Source organism: Carassius auratus, chromosome 29 (assembly GCF_003368295.1).
Source record: "Carassius auratus strain Wakin chromosome 29, ASM336829v1, whole genome shotgun sequence".
In the NCBI taxonomy this organism is placed as follows: Eukaryota; Metazoa; Chordata; class Actinopteri; order Cypriniformes; family Cyprinidae; genus Carassius; species Carassius auratus.
The window spans coordinates 14594881-14611224 of record NC_039271.1 but is presented as its reverse complement, the minus strand read 5'-3'; the positions used below and the strand labels follow the sequence as shown (position 1 = coordinate 14611224).

The following is a 16344-nucleotide window of genomic DNA, read 5'->3' as shown; positions in this document are numbered from 1 at the left end:
TTTATTAGCACTTTCCTCTACCTAATGCATTGTCTTCAGGTTGAGGGAATGGGTTTGCTGCAGTTCTTCACAGAGACACTGGAAAGGCTGACCTTACTTTGATCTGGGATAGGTAAGGAGGATATAACTGCAAGGTCCAGGAATAGACCGTCTCAATGAGTTTAATCGCCTTACACTTGCAACTGCTGTGCGTAATAAGCTCAGACACGCTACCATGAGCTGAAGTTTGCATTGAGACTCAGCCATCAGTTACTATAATTTAGCTGGACACCTATTTACACCAATAAAGTGGTGTATTTTTATTTTACTGTTCATTTTTATGAATGCTAGTGAGGCCCATAATTCCTCTTTGAAATGAATTGGTGTTCGTTCTCCGTGTGATGACGTCACAGAAGGTCGGTGATTTAGTCCGAGAGGTCATCTGATGTCTTAGATTCGCCCGCCGCTGATGCACCCAGGAGGCAACGTTTCTTTACAACCAAGTGAGTGGACCGTTTCTTTCAATATGAATTTCTAAACTATGTCAATGAGAGATAAATGCTTTGTTTCAAAGCAATCGGCTTAGTTTTATTTGATTTGAATTGTCACCGGTCTGTTTTAGCAGTAAACCCTGGTGAAAATGTACCCAACCACCCTTACACAGCTGGCACGGTCGAATCCTTTCCAGACTCCTCTGTTTCTCATGAAACCAGATCAGCAACAAGAGAGCCGACAGATAAAACGCAAACTTGCTGCAGCAGCTTATGCTGGTAAGAAGTTCTTTATCTTCTGAATTGGAAAGTTGGTTGCAGAAAGTAGTAGACATGGAATATGACTTTTGTGCAAAATAGATAATTGTATTGCTTTTATGGTAGTTATTATGTGTTGTAAGATTTTTGGCTTGCTGGCATTGTGATGATGCAGAGTGGAAATATTCTACTATATTTAAAGTGAACTTCGACTGTCAGAATGCTCGTCCTTTCCATTCGTAAAGAATTCACCTCTTCCACGAGGATTACGCGTCTGGCTAATAGACTTTACCTTGTCATGATTGCCTGTTAATTCCTAGACCCTTTTTCTCAAGAAAATATTGCACTTGAATATGTAGGACGCCTATTCCCTGTTAAAAGAATAGTTGACCCCAAATATCATTATGTTCCTGTTTCGTCCTTCCATGGGACACAAAAGAAGACATTTTTGTGCTGATTGGTTTCTATATGCAATTGCAATAAGTGAGGACAACGCTTGCAAAATCATCATGATTGTATTTCAAATGGTTTGTAAAGAATATATAATTTATATGAATAATGGAAGTCTTTTGCAGTCGTGCCATAGTTTTGTGTGACAAACTCAAAACAAACTCAATTTATCAACTGGTAACTGCTGCAAACCATTCATTGAATTAGTGAGTTGAACTCGAGAAAGGCACAATATCCGGTTCAGAAGTAAATAATTTGGATCGGACTGAAATGCACAATTTTGATTGTTAATTCAAACAATTTTGTCCTCTGTTTTATCACACACAGTATTGATGTTGGCGAGCAGTTTTGTTGTTGAATGTGTGTTTTTGTCCCTCAGATGCAGATGTGAGCTGTGAATATGGGTCAAATAAATATTACGCCCTCTGCGGTTTCGGTGGGGTTTTGAGCTGTGGTCTCACACACACAGCAGTCGTGCCCCTCGACCTCATTAAATGCCGCATACAGGTGTCTGTTTTACTACTTTAGTTTCTAGATGTTTTAATGTTACATTAGAGAAGTTACCAACTTGTTTTGACTGACTGTGTAACCTGACTTGGGCAAATGCATCATTTCTATTGTCCTCCAGGTGGACCCGGTTAAGTACAAGTCTATTTTCAATGGATTTTCCGTCACCCTGAGAGAGGATGGCTTGAGGGGGCTGGGCAAAGGGTGGGCTCCTACATTTATTGGTTACTCCATGCAAGGCCTTTGCAAGTTTGGTTTCTATGAAGTCTTTAAGGTCTTGTACAATGACATGCTTGGAGAGGTAAGTCGTCTTTGGGATACAAAGACAACTTGCAAATATCATTCCAAAATGCTTAATTTGACATGTTTTTGCACATTTATTTGTGATAGATCACCAGCTAACTGCTGTCATTTTTGGTGTGTTTGTTTTTTGGTCTGGTGAGCAGGAGAATGCTTATTTGTGGAGGACTTCAGTGTATCTGGCCGCATCTGCCAGTGCTGAATTCTTTGCTGATATTGCACTGGCTCCTATGGAAGCATGTAAAGTGCGTATCCAGACGCAGCCCGGCTATGCTAACACCCTGAGAGAGTGCGCCCCCAAAATGCATGCTGAGGAGGGGCTAAAAGCGTGAGTAGATCCTTAACCCTCTGGTACTCGTCACTCAGGGGCCACACTTATAATCACTGGAGGTCTAAAAAAACATACCAAATAAACGTTTTTGTTAATGAAATGAGTTATGAAATGAATGCTACATTTTATTTCAGTAATATTTATTATTCAGTAATATTTACTTTTCTATACAAAAATTCATTATTTCCAATTACAGTTAAAATGAGGCAAATGTATCTTCTAAATGTTTATACAGGGCTATATATTGTATAAATGAAATATTCTTTATATATGTAACACACGCACACACACACACACACACACACACACACACATATATATATATACACATATATATTATATATATATATATATATATATATATATATATATATATATATATATATATATATATATATATATATATATATATATATATATATATATATATATAATATTTTCAGATATAATAACTAACTTTTATTAGGTTTTGTATTTGAATAAATATAACGCATCAAGCACAGTTTTGTTACTTCTCTAAAAAGATATCCAGAGTGTTAAGGCTGTACAAAATGTGAGTCATTGTCATTGACTGCATTACATTCATAATAATAATGAAGGCATTTTAATCAACATCGTCAGTTCCATGAAGAACCTAAGGGTTCTTTAGTAGACAAAAACATGCTGGAGTCCTGATTGTGGGTGGTGTTGTCTGTGCAGGTTCTATAAAGGTGTTTATCCCTTGTGGCTGAGGCAGATCCCCTACACCATGATGAAGTTTGCCTGTTTCGAGCGAACCGTGGAGATGCTGTACAAGTACATAGTACCAAAACCGCGTAGTGAGTGCTCCAAACCTGAGCAGCTGGTGGTGACCTTCGTTGCTGGTTATATTGGTAAGTTAACTTTAATAGTGGTTAGGCCCTTAGGTACAATTTAGAAATATTTAGACATACAGTTTAGCCTGATGTGAATATATATCTGAAAAGAGAAGTGCTTCAAAAGAGATTGATCCAAATAAGCTAAGATGAATGTCTGTTCTCAGCTGGCGTGTTCTGTGCTGTGGTGTCCCATCCCGCTGACTCTGTGGTGTCTGTACTGAATAAAGAGAGCGGCAGTTCAGCTGTTGAGGTGCTGAAAAGGCTGGGCCCCGCAGGTGAGTCAGACACGTATATAAAACATAATAGTCAACAGCAGATCAGATAAATACTTTGCTGATCAAAGATACAGATGAGTGTGTGTGTATATATATCTCGTGAAGGCTAAATTATTAATGGATGAATGCAAGTTCTCAGGAAAGAACCCATTCTTTTTTTGGTATTTAAAAAATAAGTAATACATTATACTGAATCAATTTTGCCCTCAAACAAAAAAACGAAAGTTTTTGTATTGTTTATTCACCTTCTCATTTTTTTTATTTGATTAAAAACTGTTTGTACATGTTTATTGTTATTATATTGTTCATAAAAGACCTTGAAGCACCTTTTCACTGAGGTTGCTGTGGGATGTAATACCCCTTATTACCAAAAGAGGAGGCTGTTGTCTAATGTTTATTCCTTTTAGATCAGCTCAGTATCACAGGGATCTCATTAGAAATGAATAATGACCAATTCATTTGGTTCTTTTCTCTCAGATGATTAATTATTGGCATGTTTAAGTGTCATGACATGAGATAAGAGGGATAGATTAGCACAGTTTTAGTAACCGGTCTAGTCACTCTGTGTGTAAATGAATGTTGATGTGGGCACTGTTTTTCCCACAGGTGTGTGGAAGGGTCTTTTTGCTCGAATCATTATGATTGGCACACTGACCGCTCTACAGTGGTTCATCTATGACTCAGTGAAGGTGTACTTCCGTCTGCCTCGTCCACCGCCCCCTGAGATGCCCGAGTCCCTTAAGAGGAAGATGGGTCTCCTGGACTGCTAGACTTTTCTCTCATCAGCAGTATCCTGAGTAACTAAACAAAGTCAGAGATTTTCTCCACATTCACCACTTGCAAAAAACTCCAGTCCCGGAAGTGTTTATCAGTGTTGAAGGCAGTATTTAATTATCACTAGGTTCTCCCAGGGACATTGTGTGCATGTATTAGAGTAAAATCAATCACACACTAAACATCTGTTGATTTTTATGTGACTCCTGTGTGTTTTGTCAAACTGTTTTGCTCTCATTAGGTAACTAAAACCACAAAGAGTAATGTATTTATCTACTAGAAATATAATTTTGGGTATTATTGACATTAGTGTAGACATTATGTGTTTTGACAATACATGTAGAACACTTTTCTATAATTAGGTAATATTGGTATGCACGTATTTTATATGTAGTTTAATTATATACTCTTATTTGCATGCAATAAAACAGGGTTTCATTGTTTTTATTATTAACTAAAAATAATTAAAAGTTGTTGTTAATTGAAATAAAGCTAATACAATATTAACACAAAAAATGAAAATTACAAATGTTGCTGTGGCACCCAACTGAAATAAAATACTGTAAGTTTAAGCTGAAATATTAGAATTACTGAAAATAAAATGCAAATAAACATTTTATTAAAATTGAAGAAATACTTATAAAAGACAAAAGCATCTAAAAATTAAAACTAGAATATAAATGATTATATTTATAATGTATTATATTAATAAAGGCTAATTCAAAATTCTAGAATAGTATATACATAATACAAAAAAACAATATGAGATTTTGATAGAAATGCTAATGCAAAGATCTGTTAAATAAAAGTGTATCATTAAAACAAAAACACACAATTTAAGAATAAAAAAAAAACAAGAATGTGATCTTTAAAAGTTACATGTGAAGCTGTTATGACATTTTCTGAAAGGTAAGCATTAAGTCAAGTACACATTTTAGGTCATACCAGTTCTGCTAACAAAAGCAAACAAGATTCAAATTCCTGTTCTGGAATATCATTTGAATTCACCTTTAATTAGTTTTATTTATGAATGTTTTATAGAATATTTCAGTCACATTAAGAGATGTGGTATCTACAGGGTCTCGATTGCTCAGTCTCACTGTAATGTCACAATGCCCCTGGATTCTCTCTCCTCTTCTTTCCTCATCAGCTTGATGTAAGCAACAGGAATATGATGACCCATGACCTAATGACTATCAAAGAAACACCAAGCAGAGAGGGGTCATTGACTTCACAGAGTGTGCCTACATTTGGGTCGTCTTTATGAGAGTGTATGAGTTTTTGAGAGCGAGGGACTGGGTGTTCACATATAAGTGTGGAAGGGGATAGTCGGTGTGCTCCATTTTTGTCATTATATCCCATTAGGTTTGTCTTGTTAATGTGGTTTGCAGTGGCAGGACTGTGAAGTTGAATTCTGAGAAACTAATGCTCTCTGATTTTCTCACTAAGCCACTGATGCTGAGGGTCAAAGGTTATGGGATTCTGAGTTGCATTTCACTGTAACCTTTTTTTGCCACTAATGCATTCATTCTGTAATGGCTCCACATGCACCTTCACCTCCCTAGTGAGTAATGCAGCATCAAGACATCCAAAGTGCGTTGAAAGCACATGATTTCACGGTGCCTTTGGTATATAACTGAACTTTAGTTTTACAAATCATACAAACTGGAATGAATGAATAAATCAAAACCCACATGAGTGCATAATACTGTTAGTGCAGCTGGCTGTTTTTAGTGAACACACATGCATAGAGGGTTCCAACAGCTATTTGTGGAGCTCTTGTGATCATGTGCAGTAAAATCACACAAGTTCAGTTTGACTTTGTTAGACTTCAGTCTGGCATGGCTCGAAAAATTTAAAAGCAGCGGTGTTTGGATGAAACATTTCATTAGAAAGTTACTTAATTAGAACGTTAGAAACAGAGTTATTATAGGCTTGAAATAAGATAAAAATAAACTTAAGATATAAAAGAATATAAACTTATTTTTACTTATAAGTGTGTGTGTGTGTGTATTTTATATATATATATATATATATATATATATATATATATATATATATATATATATATATATAAACTTAAAACTCTTTTAAAACAATAAAAACTGCAAACTACAATAGAATATCAATAAACTGATCAACTGTTTTCTCAAACAAATAAACAATAACAGCAAGTAACAATTAAATAAACATGACTTTTTGAAGTAGAAAAACTGAAATGGTATTTTCATGTAAAATATACTACAGTTATCTTTGTTTAATTTACAACTTTAAATAATAATCATTTATTTTTGTTACAGTACTGAGATCTTGGGCAGTAATGGTGATGCTTTACCTTTAGTTTTGGCTTCATATTTGACAAAAATAAAGATTTGGTACTGTTTGTACTTTACAATAAGGTTCCATTTGTTAACTGTATTTAATGCATGAACTACAGTAACAATCAGCAGTACATTTGTTACAGTATATATTTGTTGGTATTAACGTTAGTTAATAAAAATTCAACTGTTCATTGTTAGTCCATGTTAGCTCACATCCATTAACTAACATTATTAGATACTTTTAATTCGAATAAAGTATTAGTAAATGTTGGAATCAACTAGGATTAATAAATACTTTAGAAGTATTTTTCATTCATGACGTATGTTATCAAATGAAACTTATTTTTTTTGTAAAGTTTTACCACATTTATAATAGTTTATAATAAAGGCTGAAGTAGAACATTTAGGCCAGAAGAAGAGATCCTAACCTGTACAGCTTCACAAGAGAGTAGTGCACTTGAGTGTGAGTTAATGTGTCTGTCTCTCTTTATTGTCACAACCCTTGTCTCATAAAGGTCAGTCTGAAATAGCATACGGTCCTCTCGCCGGGTCTCACGAGTTCATTAATAACCAAAGGATTGGCAGCCGCTGTAATATTCCATGAGAGAGATTGAAGAGCAAGCTCATAGTCAGAACTCATGGAAGAAATCCTATACATATCCTATGTTCCAGCTGCCTTCATTACCCTTATGAAGAACAGTCTCTCTCTCTCTCTCTCTCTCTTTCTCTCTCTCTGCAGTGATTGGTTACTCTTTGGAGAGAAAAAAAATGAGGTAAATTATGTCAATAAGGGGCAAACCCATGATGTGTACACAGTTACTGCACTGTTTAAACAGAAAACACGTATTAGCCGTGGTAAGAGATAAATATTTAACTTCAATTTCTTAACTAGCATCTGATAACTAACTTCAGTGACATGAAAGGTTGTATTTGTACATGGATATTTACAAAGTGTCATTTTTAGACTACAAAAATCTAAATTTAGCAGGATTGACACAGTTTAGATAAAAAGTATGTGAGATTGATGAGTGTATGAGTGTTCTTTGGCAGCTTGATTGCCTTAAAGGAATAGTAAACACACACACACATGAATATTCAGTCATTATTTAATCACCCTCATGTCATTCCAAACTGTATGACTTTATTTTGTGGAACACAAGACATCTTTGAGAAATCAACCATTTTAGAAAAATGAGTTTGGAGCATATGAAGGAGAGTAAATAATGATAGATAATTTATTGTGACACACACACACACAAACACATCGCCTCTTCTCTCTTGCTCTTTTCCTTTTCATCTTTCTCCATTTATCTTTCATCTTTTTCCCTTTTTTAAAGTATGACACACATTCTTCCTTTTAGCAAATAATGACAAGGCCCTTAATGCTGCTCAAATGTCACTGACTGATAAATGCTCTTATTGGACAAGCCAGTGGGAGGAACAGGAGCCTCATTGGTCCCCATATTTAGGAGTAAAGGAAGTATTGTTTGTTCATGTCAAACACTATCTATCTATCTATCTATCTATCTATCTATCTATCTATCTATCTATCTATCTATCTATCTATCTATCTATCTATCTATCTATAATAGACCTCACTCTTTAGTAAACATTTATATGGCTCCAACATTAAATAAAATCATTTGAAACACTAATTTTTATCAAACAGTTCTTGGGTTTTAAAATTTAGAGCATGTTTATGTACATACATGCATGTGTATTTCAACATTTGGTTTCTTATATGTCCTCTTTACATAAAGTAGCCAAGCATAAAAAAAAAGAAATATATATATTTATAATTGAGTTCCCACAAGTTTCACTAATTTTGTTGCTGTCTTCTGGATGTGTTTACTAGACAGGTCAAAACCTTTTCATGGCCTTGGTTGCATAACAGAGATTACCCTTCATGCAATTCCACCTACTCCATTGGGCAACCAAGATCACAAAACATTAACTGTAATATTTAACTTTGCATCGTGCTGACTGGGATACGTCTCTAATGTGGCAAATATTGCATTAAAACAGATGCCATTGAACACCAAGGTCAGTGAAGAGGAAGTATTTGTATGATGATGGCAGTGAAATCCTTGACACAACTATCCAAGGAGAAAGTGGGCTGGTCAGTCGTTCTCATATTCCTCATATCATCAAGGGCTTCGCATGCACTTGTAGCAGAAGGTCATACGCTCTCTGCGTAACGCCCCACGCTCAAATTCTGCTCCTCCACGAGTCACGCGAACGCGCACGCACTCTCTCACCGGTGCACAGCGGCTCTCACTTGCCCTTCCTGCAGCTAAGGATTCTTATTTAACATTCCTGCTACAAATGTATGTATATACTTTGAATGGCTGTTTTATTGCTTTGCATATGCCTCATCTAAATAAATTCTCTCGATTAGCATTGCGTTAAACCAGTGTCATTGACATTGAAGAGTGGCGGATAATCGGCTGTTCAGTGATGAATGCAACACTTCCGTGCACCACATCTCGAAGTTAAAAGTGTTTTTTGTTGCATTACAAGTGAAGCCACAATCGTATTTCCATTCTGAATTGTTAGCTGAGCAGCCAATGACGATTAAGTGGTGCACGCATGAACATGGAGGAATCCAGAGCACGCTAAACTTGAATTTGGACTTGTTTGGAAAGATCTGATGGAACGAGACCTAACTGCGAATGTGTGATTAACTCGAGACGCTTAAAATAAGAGCAGATCGATTACCGTCATGATTTTACAATTTAACAGTTTGTTTTCAAACGCAATCGTTGCATCCGAATCGTCAAGGACATTATAAGGACGGTTGTGTCGTAATAGCGCCAAATTATGTTTTAATACTTTCTCTTTCAGAGTTTTAACCATTTGTGATTTTCTGTTGTAAACGAAATTGCAACAACCTATGTATTATTATTGTATCTAAAATGAGCAAATATTTATTTGAATTATACAGTAATTTTTCTTTAACTTTTAATAAAATGTGTACATTTTAAACTAAACTTTATTTTATGCTTGTTTGAATCCATATCAAAATAATTGAACCATAACAAAATTGAAGTGTGTACGTACGGTATGTATGTATATGTTGTTGTTATAATTAAAATGCAAGCGCTATCAGCATCCACTCATTATAGGCTCTCCATTCATTAAGAAAGTTATGTCAAGTAGTGCCAGCATTCCAAGATAAGGTTTATCTTGGGTGATATAAAAGCACACGACCGTGTTTTGGCAAGGAAGAGATTTACCTTTTATTGTGGCAATATATGACGTTTTCTTGAATATATCTAATGTCTGACATAATCCTCATGAGCCCATTGAGGATTAGTGTTTCACGTGAAGGCTGTGTGTGTCAGGGTTTGCAAGCTCATAAACCGTCTAGTCAACTGGAATAAACTTGATTGGATGGAATTCTAACGGTCTAAATATAAATTTCTACTTGTGTAATGTCTCTCTAAAAGTCCCTTTAGATGCATAAACTTAATTTTAATTTAGTTTATATCAGTAATGGATTTTTCCCTTTGCACTTGTAATGAATGAAAAAAAAAATGTTCATTGACTAAAGTGAGCACACATTGCCTAAATAACCTTGTGTGTATGTGTAGAAACACTCCTACAGTTTGTCTAGATTAGCAAAGGTGGGCAGAGTGACCTGACTCCAGTGGCTAATTATATTACTGTGTGGGCCTCTGCTTGAAATTTAGGATATGGTAATTTTCTCAGTATGGAGTAATGTTGTAACTCGTTATGTTGACCCAGCTTTGGTGCCTGATCATGTTAAGTTTAACTGAAACTTCTACCTAGTTAACATTTCCGGTTTACCCCACTGATAACTGTGGTTGTCCCTGAACTTTTCTTTTTCTATTATTGTACACTCTTAATAGTTTACATTGTGAACATGATCTGTCCCATTCTTCCAGCGTGATCATGGCCTCAGTAATGGAGAAGCTGATCACCCCTCTGGCCAGCGGCCCCGCTGAGCCCCCCAGGAACAAAGTCACAATTGTTGGCGTGGGGCAGGTGGGCATGGCATGTGCTGTCAGCATCCTGCTCCGGGTAAGAGATCTTAATCACCAATGAAGGTTTATTTGTGTATTGAGCAAAGTATTCAAATATTTTTTATTTTAAGCTTTTATATTTTGAAATGTATCACACTGAATCACATTTACCATTGCTTGAAGTTCCACTGGCAAAATCCAGTGGTTGCAATAGAAATCTGTGCAATCAGGAGTTTCACTTGAGGGCACAAACGTTCCCTGTGCAGATTTCACTCACATGCAAGACCACCACACCTTTATACTATTATTGTGTCAGCTATTTAATCTATTATAATGTTCCATACACTTTGTTCTCGGTCTTGTAGGAGCTTGCAGATGAACTGGCTCTGGTGGATGTTGTGGAGGATAGACTGAAGGGGGAGATGCTGGATCTGCAACATGGCAGCCTTTTCCTCAAGACCCCTAAGATTGTGGCTGATAAGGGTGGGTCGCACTTCCATTGCATGGGGCTGACTCTTACTGTTAAAAATCGGATTATTATAAATGATATATTTATGTATATTAAGTTGAGAAGGACTCATTTTTTCCACTCAGTGGGTCTCATTCATGAAACACGAGCAGAACGAATTTTTGTGTAAATCGCGTGTAAAGTGGTTTTGGCGTAAATTTTCGGATTCATTAAAACGTTCGTATTTTCCAAATGTTAGTTGGTACGAAAGAAGTCTACACCTGCTCCCAGCCACGCGTAAATAGTGCGTTTAAAGTCTGAACGTTTTGCTCATTAATACGGCTGCATTTTAATTCACCTTAATCTAGTACATATTTACACAGCATTTTGAAAAAAAATATTATATATATTAATTACATACGGTTTTTCTTTTAACTTTTATTATGAGAGCCATTAATAGGATCTGTAATATGCTGCCAAACTTCCTTTTTTAGGACCTGATACGCCACTAGTAGGCCTAAGCTTGAAAATTAAATGTGGCCTTTTGAATTAACTTCTGATAATAAAACTTCAATTTCTGCAGCTGAGAAATGTTTCTTTTTCAGTCGCTTTTGAGAAGACATGTTGAAATCCTTCGTTTGTTGTCATAATATGATGCTCATTTATAGTTGTCAGTCGGATTTAATGGGCGTGATTTATGGTAATTGAGAGTGAGTGTGCACGCGCGTCCCATTTACGACTGATTGGAATTCATTAACACACACACACATTTCACTATCACATCTGACGTTTACGAAGTTTTTGTGAATCAGGAGAAGAGTTTTCGGGAAGTTCTCTTTAGGCGCAAATTACTCAGATATTTACTCGTATATTTACGAATGTTTCATGAATGAGACCCATTATCTTATGATTTTTTAGCTAAAGTTATAAGGTGTGGTCACAATAGTGAAATTTTAGACAAATGTCAGTTGCTGATTTTTTTATTTATTTTTTTTTTATTGTCAATAGTGTAGTGACACATATCTCTCTCTCGCTCTCTCTCAAAAAAAAAAAAAACTCATAACCAAGCAGCCTTTGCTCAAACAACTTGAACTCATTGCGAAATCAGCATGGGGTAATCTTTCACCCTGACACGAAATTCCAGATCACATGCATACCTAGTGAAATGACTAGATTTTGCCCATGAACAGTGAGTGTTAAATGGGACTGTGCCTTAATGCTGAAATGTTTGAAGGTATATGTTTATTTCAATAGAGGTATCCAAAGTTTTTATGTTTATGATTTGTATTTGCTTGACAGACTACTCCGTGACCGCTAACTCTCGTATCGTGGTGGTGACGGCCGGAGTGCGTCAACAGGAGGGTGAGAGCAGATTGAACCTGGTGCAGAGGAACGTCAACATTTTCAAACACATCATCCCTCAGATTGTCAAATACAGTCCTGACTGCACCCTCATTGTGGTGTCCAATCCAGGTGAGCAAACGAACACACTCCCACATCATGCTTAATCTCAATGCTTTCCTGTGCAGCACAACAACCAATGTGAAGAAATACCAGTATATGTTTAATAGTTAATGGCAAATAAAATATTAGCCCCAGATATTGTGCAACTCCTAATGAGATCAAGAATGCAAAATTCTAAATGGCATTCTAAAGATATGTCCCTTTCATACTCCTGTGCTGCATTTATAACTGTAAGTGTGGATCTCTGTTCATACAGTGGATGTTTTGACCTACGTGACATGGAAGCTGAGCGGCCTGCCAAAGCACCGCGTCATCGGCAGCGGGACCAACCTGGACTCCGCTCGTTTCCGCTACATCATGGCCGAGAAACTGGGCATCCACTCCAGCAGCTTCAACGGCTACATCCTGGGAGAGCACGGAGACTCCAGCGGTGAGAGGGGGAGCTGGAAGGGGATGAAGGGCTGGTAGAAAGAATAAGATGGATGAATGTGAACTGCTGCATGATGTGGCGTGATTTCAGTTAGTCACGGCGTAAAGTGCTGTTTTTGTGTTTAACAGTGCCTGTATGGAGTGGAGTAAATGTGGCTGGAGTGAGCCTGCAGAAACTCAACCCTGACATCGGCACAGATAAAGACAGCGAGAACTGGAAGGAAGCTCACAAGATGGTTGTGGACAGGTAGGGCACATTTTTTGTCATCTGACTGATCGGGAATATATATCAATGCATTTTAGATGACCACAGTGCTGTTTAGAAGGTAAAATAATTTTCAGACACACTTTTTTTTTTTTTTTGAAAACCAAAGGAAGTTTTGTCAAGTTTCTTACACTAAAACTCAAAGTTTACACTGTGATCACATCTGTACTGCTCCAAAAAGACGCAACGAAATCACGTACTTTCTAGTTGGTACTACGTTTAGATTTAAACTTTAAAAAGTTGGTTCTATATCTAATATCTATATTTTGCCACTGTCACATGACCTACCAGCACCTTCCATCTCAAATCCATGACCTTATGGGATGGTAAAATGTTAATCAGAAATGCACTTCAGAATCTTCATCTCATCTGGGTACTTTTCGCCTACTGTTTTCAAAATACTATTAATTTTGGACATACTTGTCCTCTCACATACTGCTTATATAGTAGGTATATTTGGATGCAGGGTTTGTATTCCAAATTTTCCTTTTGTGTTCAGAAACAAAGAAATGGCAGCTGCGAGGATTGAAACTGCATGACAGGCTTGAATAATGAAAATAAATATCTATTCTTAATTAGTTGCTGCTATCTTCTCTTAGTGCGTACGAAGTGATCAGGCTGAAGGGATACACTAACTGGGCCATCGGCCTCAGTGTGGCCGACCTGACTGAAACCCTAGTGAAGAACCTGAACAGGGTCCACCCTGTCTCCACCATGGTGAAGGTGAGCGGAGTTTACAGTAGCAGTAGAATCATGATCCTCCATGTCATAGAACTGCACAGATGAAATGTGTAAACATCCTTTTTTTGTTATTATTATTATTAGTGATCACTTCATGTGTTTCCTATGGTGTCTTCTGCAGGGCATGTATGGTATTGGTGAGGAGGTGTACCTGAGCCTGCCCTGTGTGCTGAACAGCGGTGGAGTGGGCAGCGTCATCAACATGACCCTGACCGATGAAGAGATTGCTCAGCTGAAGAAGAGTGCAGACACTCTGTGGGGCATCCAGAAAGACCTGAAGGACCTGTAGATCAACCGCTGGACACCTTGCACCGCTTCCCTCAACTCTGTTCACACTCCCTCTGTATCTTTACACGCTCTCTATGTCGGTTCCTTCTTATCACTTGCTTTTGGACACGATTGCTTTTTTTCATGGTGGCTAGTGTAGGCATAATAATCCAAAATGTGGAATTTTTCTTCTTCTAAAGAGAATGATCAAAGGGAAATATCTTTGGTTCTTCACACTTGCACTTGTTAACCAAGTCATTCTGCGTGGGCAGTGAAGAAAGAACCAACACCTCTCTTGTCTGGACATCATTTAGTGTGATCGTTAGGGAAGGGACCATTCTTATGGCTTTCTGTTAAACTGAAGAGGAGAAGGGACTGAAGTGAAATAGATACAAATGTATTCATTCTTCTGAATCATGTTGTAAGTGTCAGTCATAGGAGTGTGTATAAGAAGTTAATAAATCAATCTTTTCAAATCTGTCTGTTAGCTGTTTTTGTCATCTTCATGCACTAATACAAATATTTTGTACCTTTCTGTGGTTAAATTCAGGAACTTAAAGGATTTTCAACAGTATGTGTGCAAATTATACAATAATAATTTTAAAACGGTTTTTCTCGTTTTTTTTTTTTTTTTTTTTTTTTTTTTTTGCACCATTTCACATTAAGCTAACAGTTTTGAAAACGATATAAAAAAAAAACTTTTTAAAAACTGATGTTTAATAAGTGGAAATTTAAGTATTTTTGTCAATGTTCTGAATTGAATAAAAGTGATCTGCAGTAAACGGCCAAGTGAAAATACTCACTCTAAAAATACTTGTAAACCTAAAGCTGTTATTAAAATGTTTGAAACACATTAAAAATAATATTTACCGATTTGTAAAAAAAATAATTAAACTTTAAATAATTAAACTCCCAATTCAAACCGTGTCAACAATCAAATACATTTGATTTACTTAACGAAGCCATCAAACTAAATAAAACGTTTATTGCACAAATACAATTACGGACTGAAACAAGCGCGCCATAAAATTCCATGACTGGGAAATAAAAAAAGCATAATAACAGGCAAGGCGTGCCTGAAATAATTACCCACAGTTTTCCATTCTGAAGAAGACTGACAGAAATGTGATTTTCAAGAAGTTTCTGACTGTTTTCTCAGGTAAATCATCATTGGCAGCAGGTGTTTGGGTCTGTCAGTTGGCGCTTCATTTCGCTTCCCAAAGCGCAGCCCAAACGGGTTGTAGTTGAATTTACTGCGTGGTAATCGATGTTGGCAGGAAATATGTGTCGATTCGTCTTTTTCTTGGAAGAAAAAACAAAGGCTTGCATCGTCTGAAGAACTGGGCTCATCAAACTGCCTCCGCTCCACTGAGAGATAGTGCTGCTTGGAGTCTGGAAAGTAATATACGCTTTTCAAAGCACTCTTTAACAAGCTTTTATTTTATTTATTTATCAAGCGTTTCGATTGCAGTGCATTGCCTTACCTGGAACGGGCTCAGAATCAGATATATCCATGTCCGTGAATGATGCTCTCAAAGCTGTGGACTGACAGATCATTGCAGACATGAAGAGAATCAGTGCCTTGATTTTCATGCTGCTGAATTGGAAAGCTTATGGAGCACAGCTGAGCCTTTCTCTCTTCAGTGAACAAACCCATGCTCTGCTGTCCTGCTTCAATATAAAGCTTTGCTGCTGACATCCTCTGACCTTATTTTACATGTATGAGTGTCTCTGGCAAATAGGACCTCCCTGTAGCCTCATCCAGAGCGTTTTCACGGTTCACATGTTTTATTTCGTGATAAATTGTACACTGAAATCCACTGTGATTATTCAGATAGCTGCTGAAGTTCTGCAGATCCCACCAAAGCACATTATGTGTGTTTTTATACACATTTGGATTTGAGTTTACTCTCATTTGTTGCCAGGGAAAACATGATATGAAAGTAAAATGAGGGCTTGTTATAGGGAATCATGAATGAAGCCACCGTAATGGTGCACAATCATGGTCATTTTCTGTAACTTGTGGAAGAACACCATAAGCTTTCATTGTAATCTTGTCTTCAGCATTCAGCATACGGTCATGCCTGGATATCATAACAAGAAGAAAATATTCCTGGCATAGAGCATTATCTTACATGGTGTGAGTATGAATAATGCAAATGTAGGATTTTTTTTTTTGGTACAGCACATTTGTGATGGTG

At 36.8% G+C, this 16344-nt stretch overlaps 3 protein-coding genes across 4 annotated transcripts; 2 read left to right on the top strand and 1 right to left on the bottom strand.

The window, feature by feature from the left end:
• Positions 1 to 196: 196 nt before the first annotated feature.
• LOC113048627 (phosphate carrier protein, mitochondrial-like) lies at positions 197 to 4365 on the top strand. 2 transcript variants are annotated; one of them, XM_026210493.1, is made up of 8 exons: positions 197 to 482; positions 605 to 749; positions 1558 to 1685; positions 1807 to 1986; positions 2132 to 2313; positions 3016 to 3188; positions 3338 to 3448; positions 4055 to 4365. In XM_026210493.1, the coding sequence occupies exons 2-8, from the start codon at positions 620 to 622 to the stop codon at positions 4216 to 4218; spliced, it is 1068 nt and encodes a 355-aa protein (XP_026066278.1). In that variant the 5' UTR covers positions 197 to 482; positions 605 to 619; the 3' UTR covers positions 4219 to 4365. The 2 variants fall into 2 exon arrangements, with proteins under 2 accessions (XP_026066278.1, XP_026066277.1); XM_026210492.1 differs by having other exon boundaries at positions 602 to 749.
• Positions 4366 to 8704: 4339 nt separating this feature from the next.
• On the top strand, positions 8705 to 14619 carry LOC113048182 (L-lactate dehydrogenase B-A chain). Its single transcript, XM_026209804.1, has 8 exons — positions 8705 to 8870; positions 10452 to 10587; positions 10895 to 11012; positions 12277 to 12450; positions 12698 to 12871; positions 13000 to 13117; positions 13735 to 13858; positions 13998 to 14619. The coding sequence occupies exons 2-8, from the start codon at positions 10459 to 10461 to the stop codon at positions 14163 to 14165; spliced, it is 1005 nt and encodes a 334-aa protein (XP_026065589.1). The 5' UTR covers positions 8705 to 8870; positions 10452 to 10458; the 3' UTR covers positions 14166 to 14619.
• A 496-nt stretch (positions 14620 to 15115) lies between these two features.
• LOC113048626 (uncharacterized) lies at positions 15116 to 15986 on the bottom strand. The gene is made up of 2 exons (XM_026210491.1): positions 15628 to 15986; positions 15116 to 15535 (listed from the first exon to the last, which is right to left on the bottom strand). The coding sequence occupies exons 1-2, from the start codon at positions 15734 to 15736 to the stop codon at positions 15276 to 15278; spliced, it is 369 nt and encodes a 122-aa protein (XP_026066276.1). The 5' UTR covers positions 15737 to 15986; the 3' UTR covers positions 15116 to 15275.
• Positions 15987 to 16344: the final 358 nt, after the last annotated feature.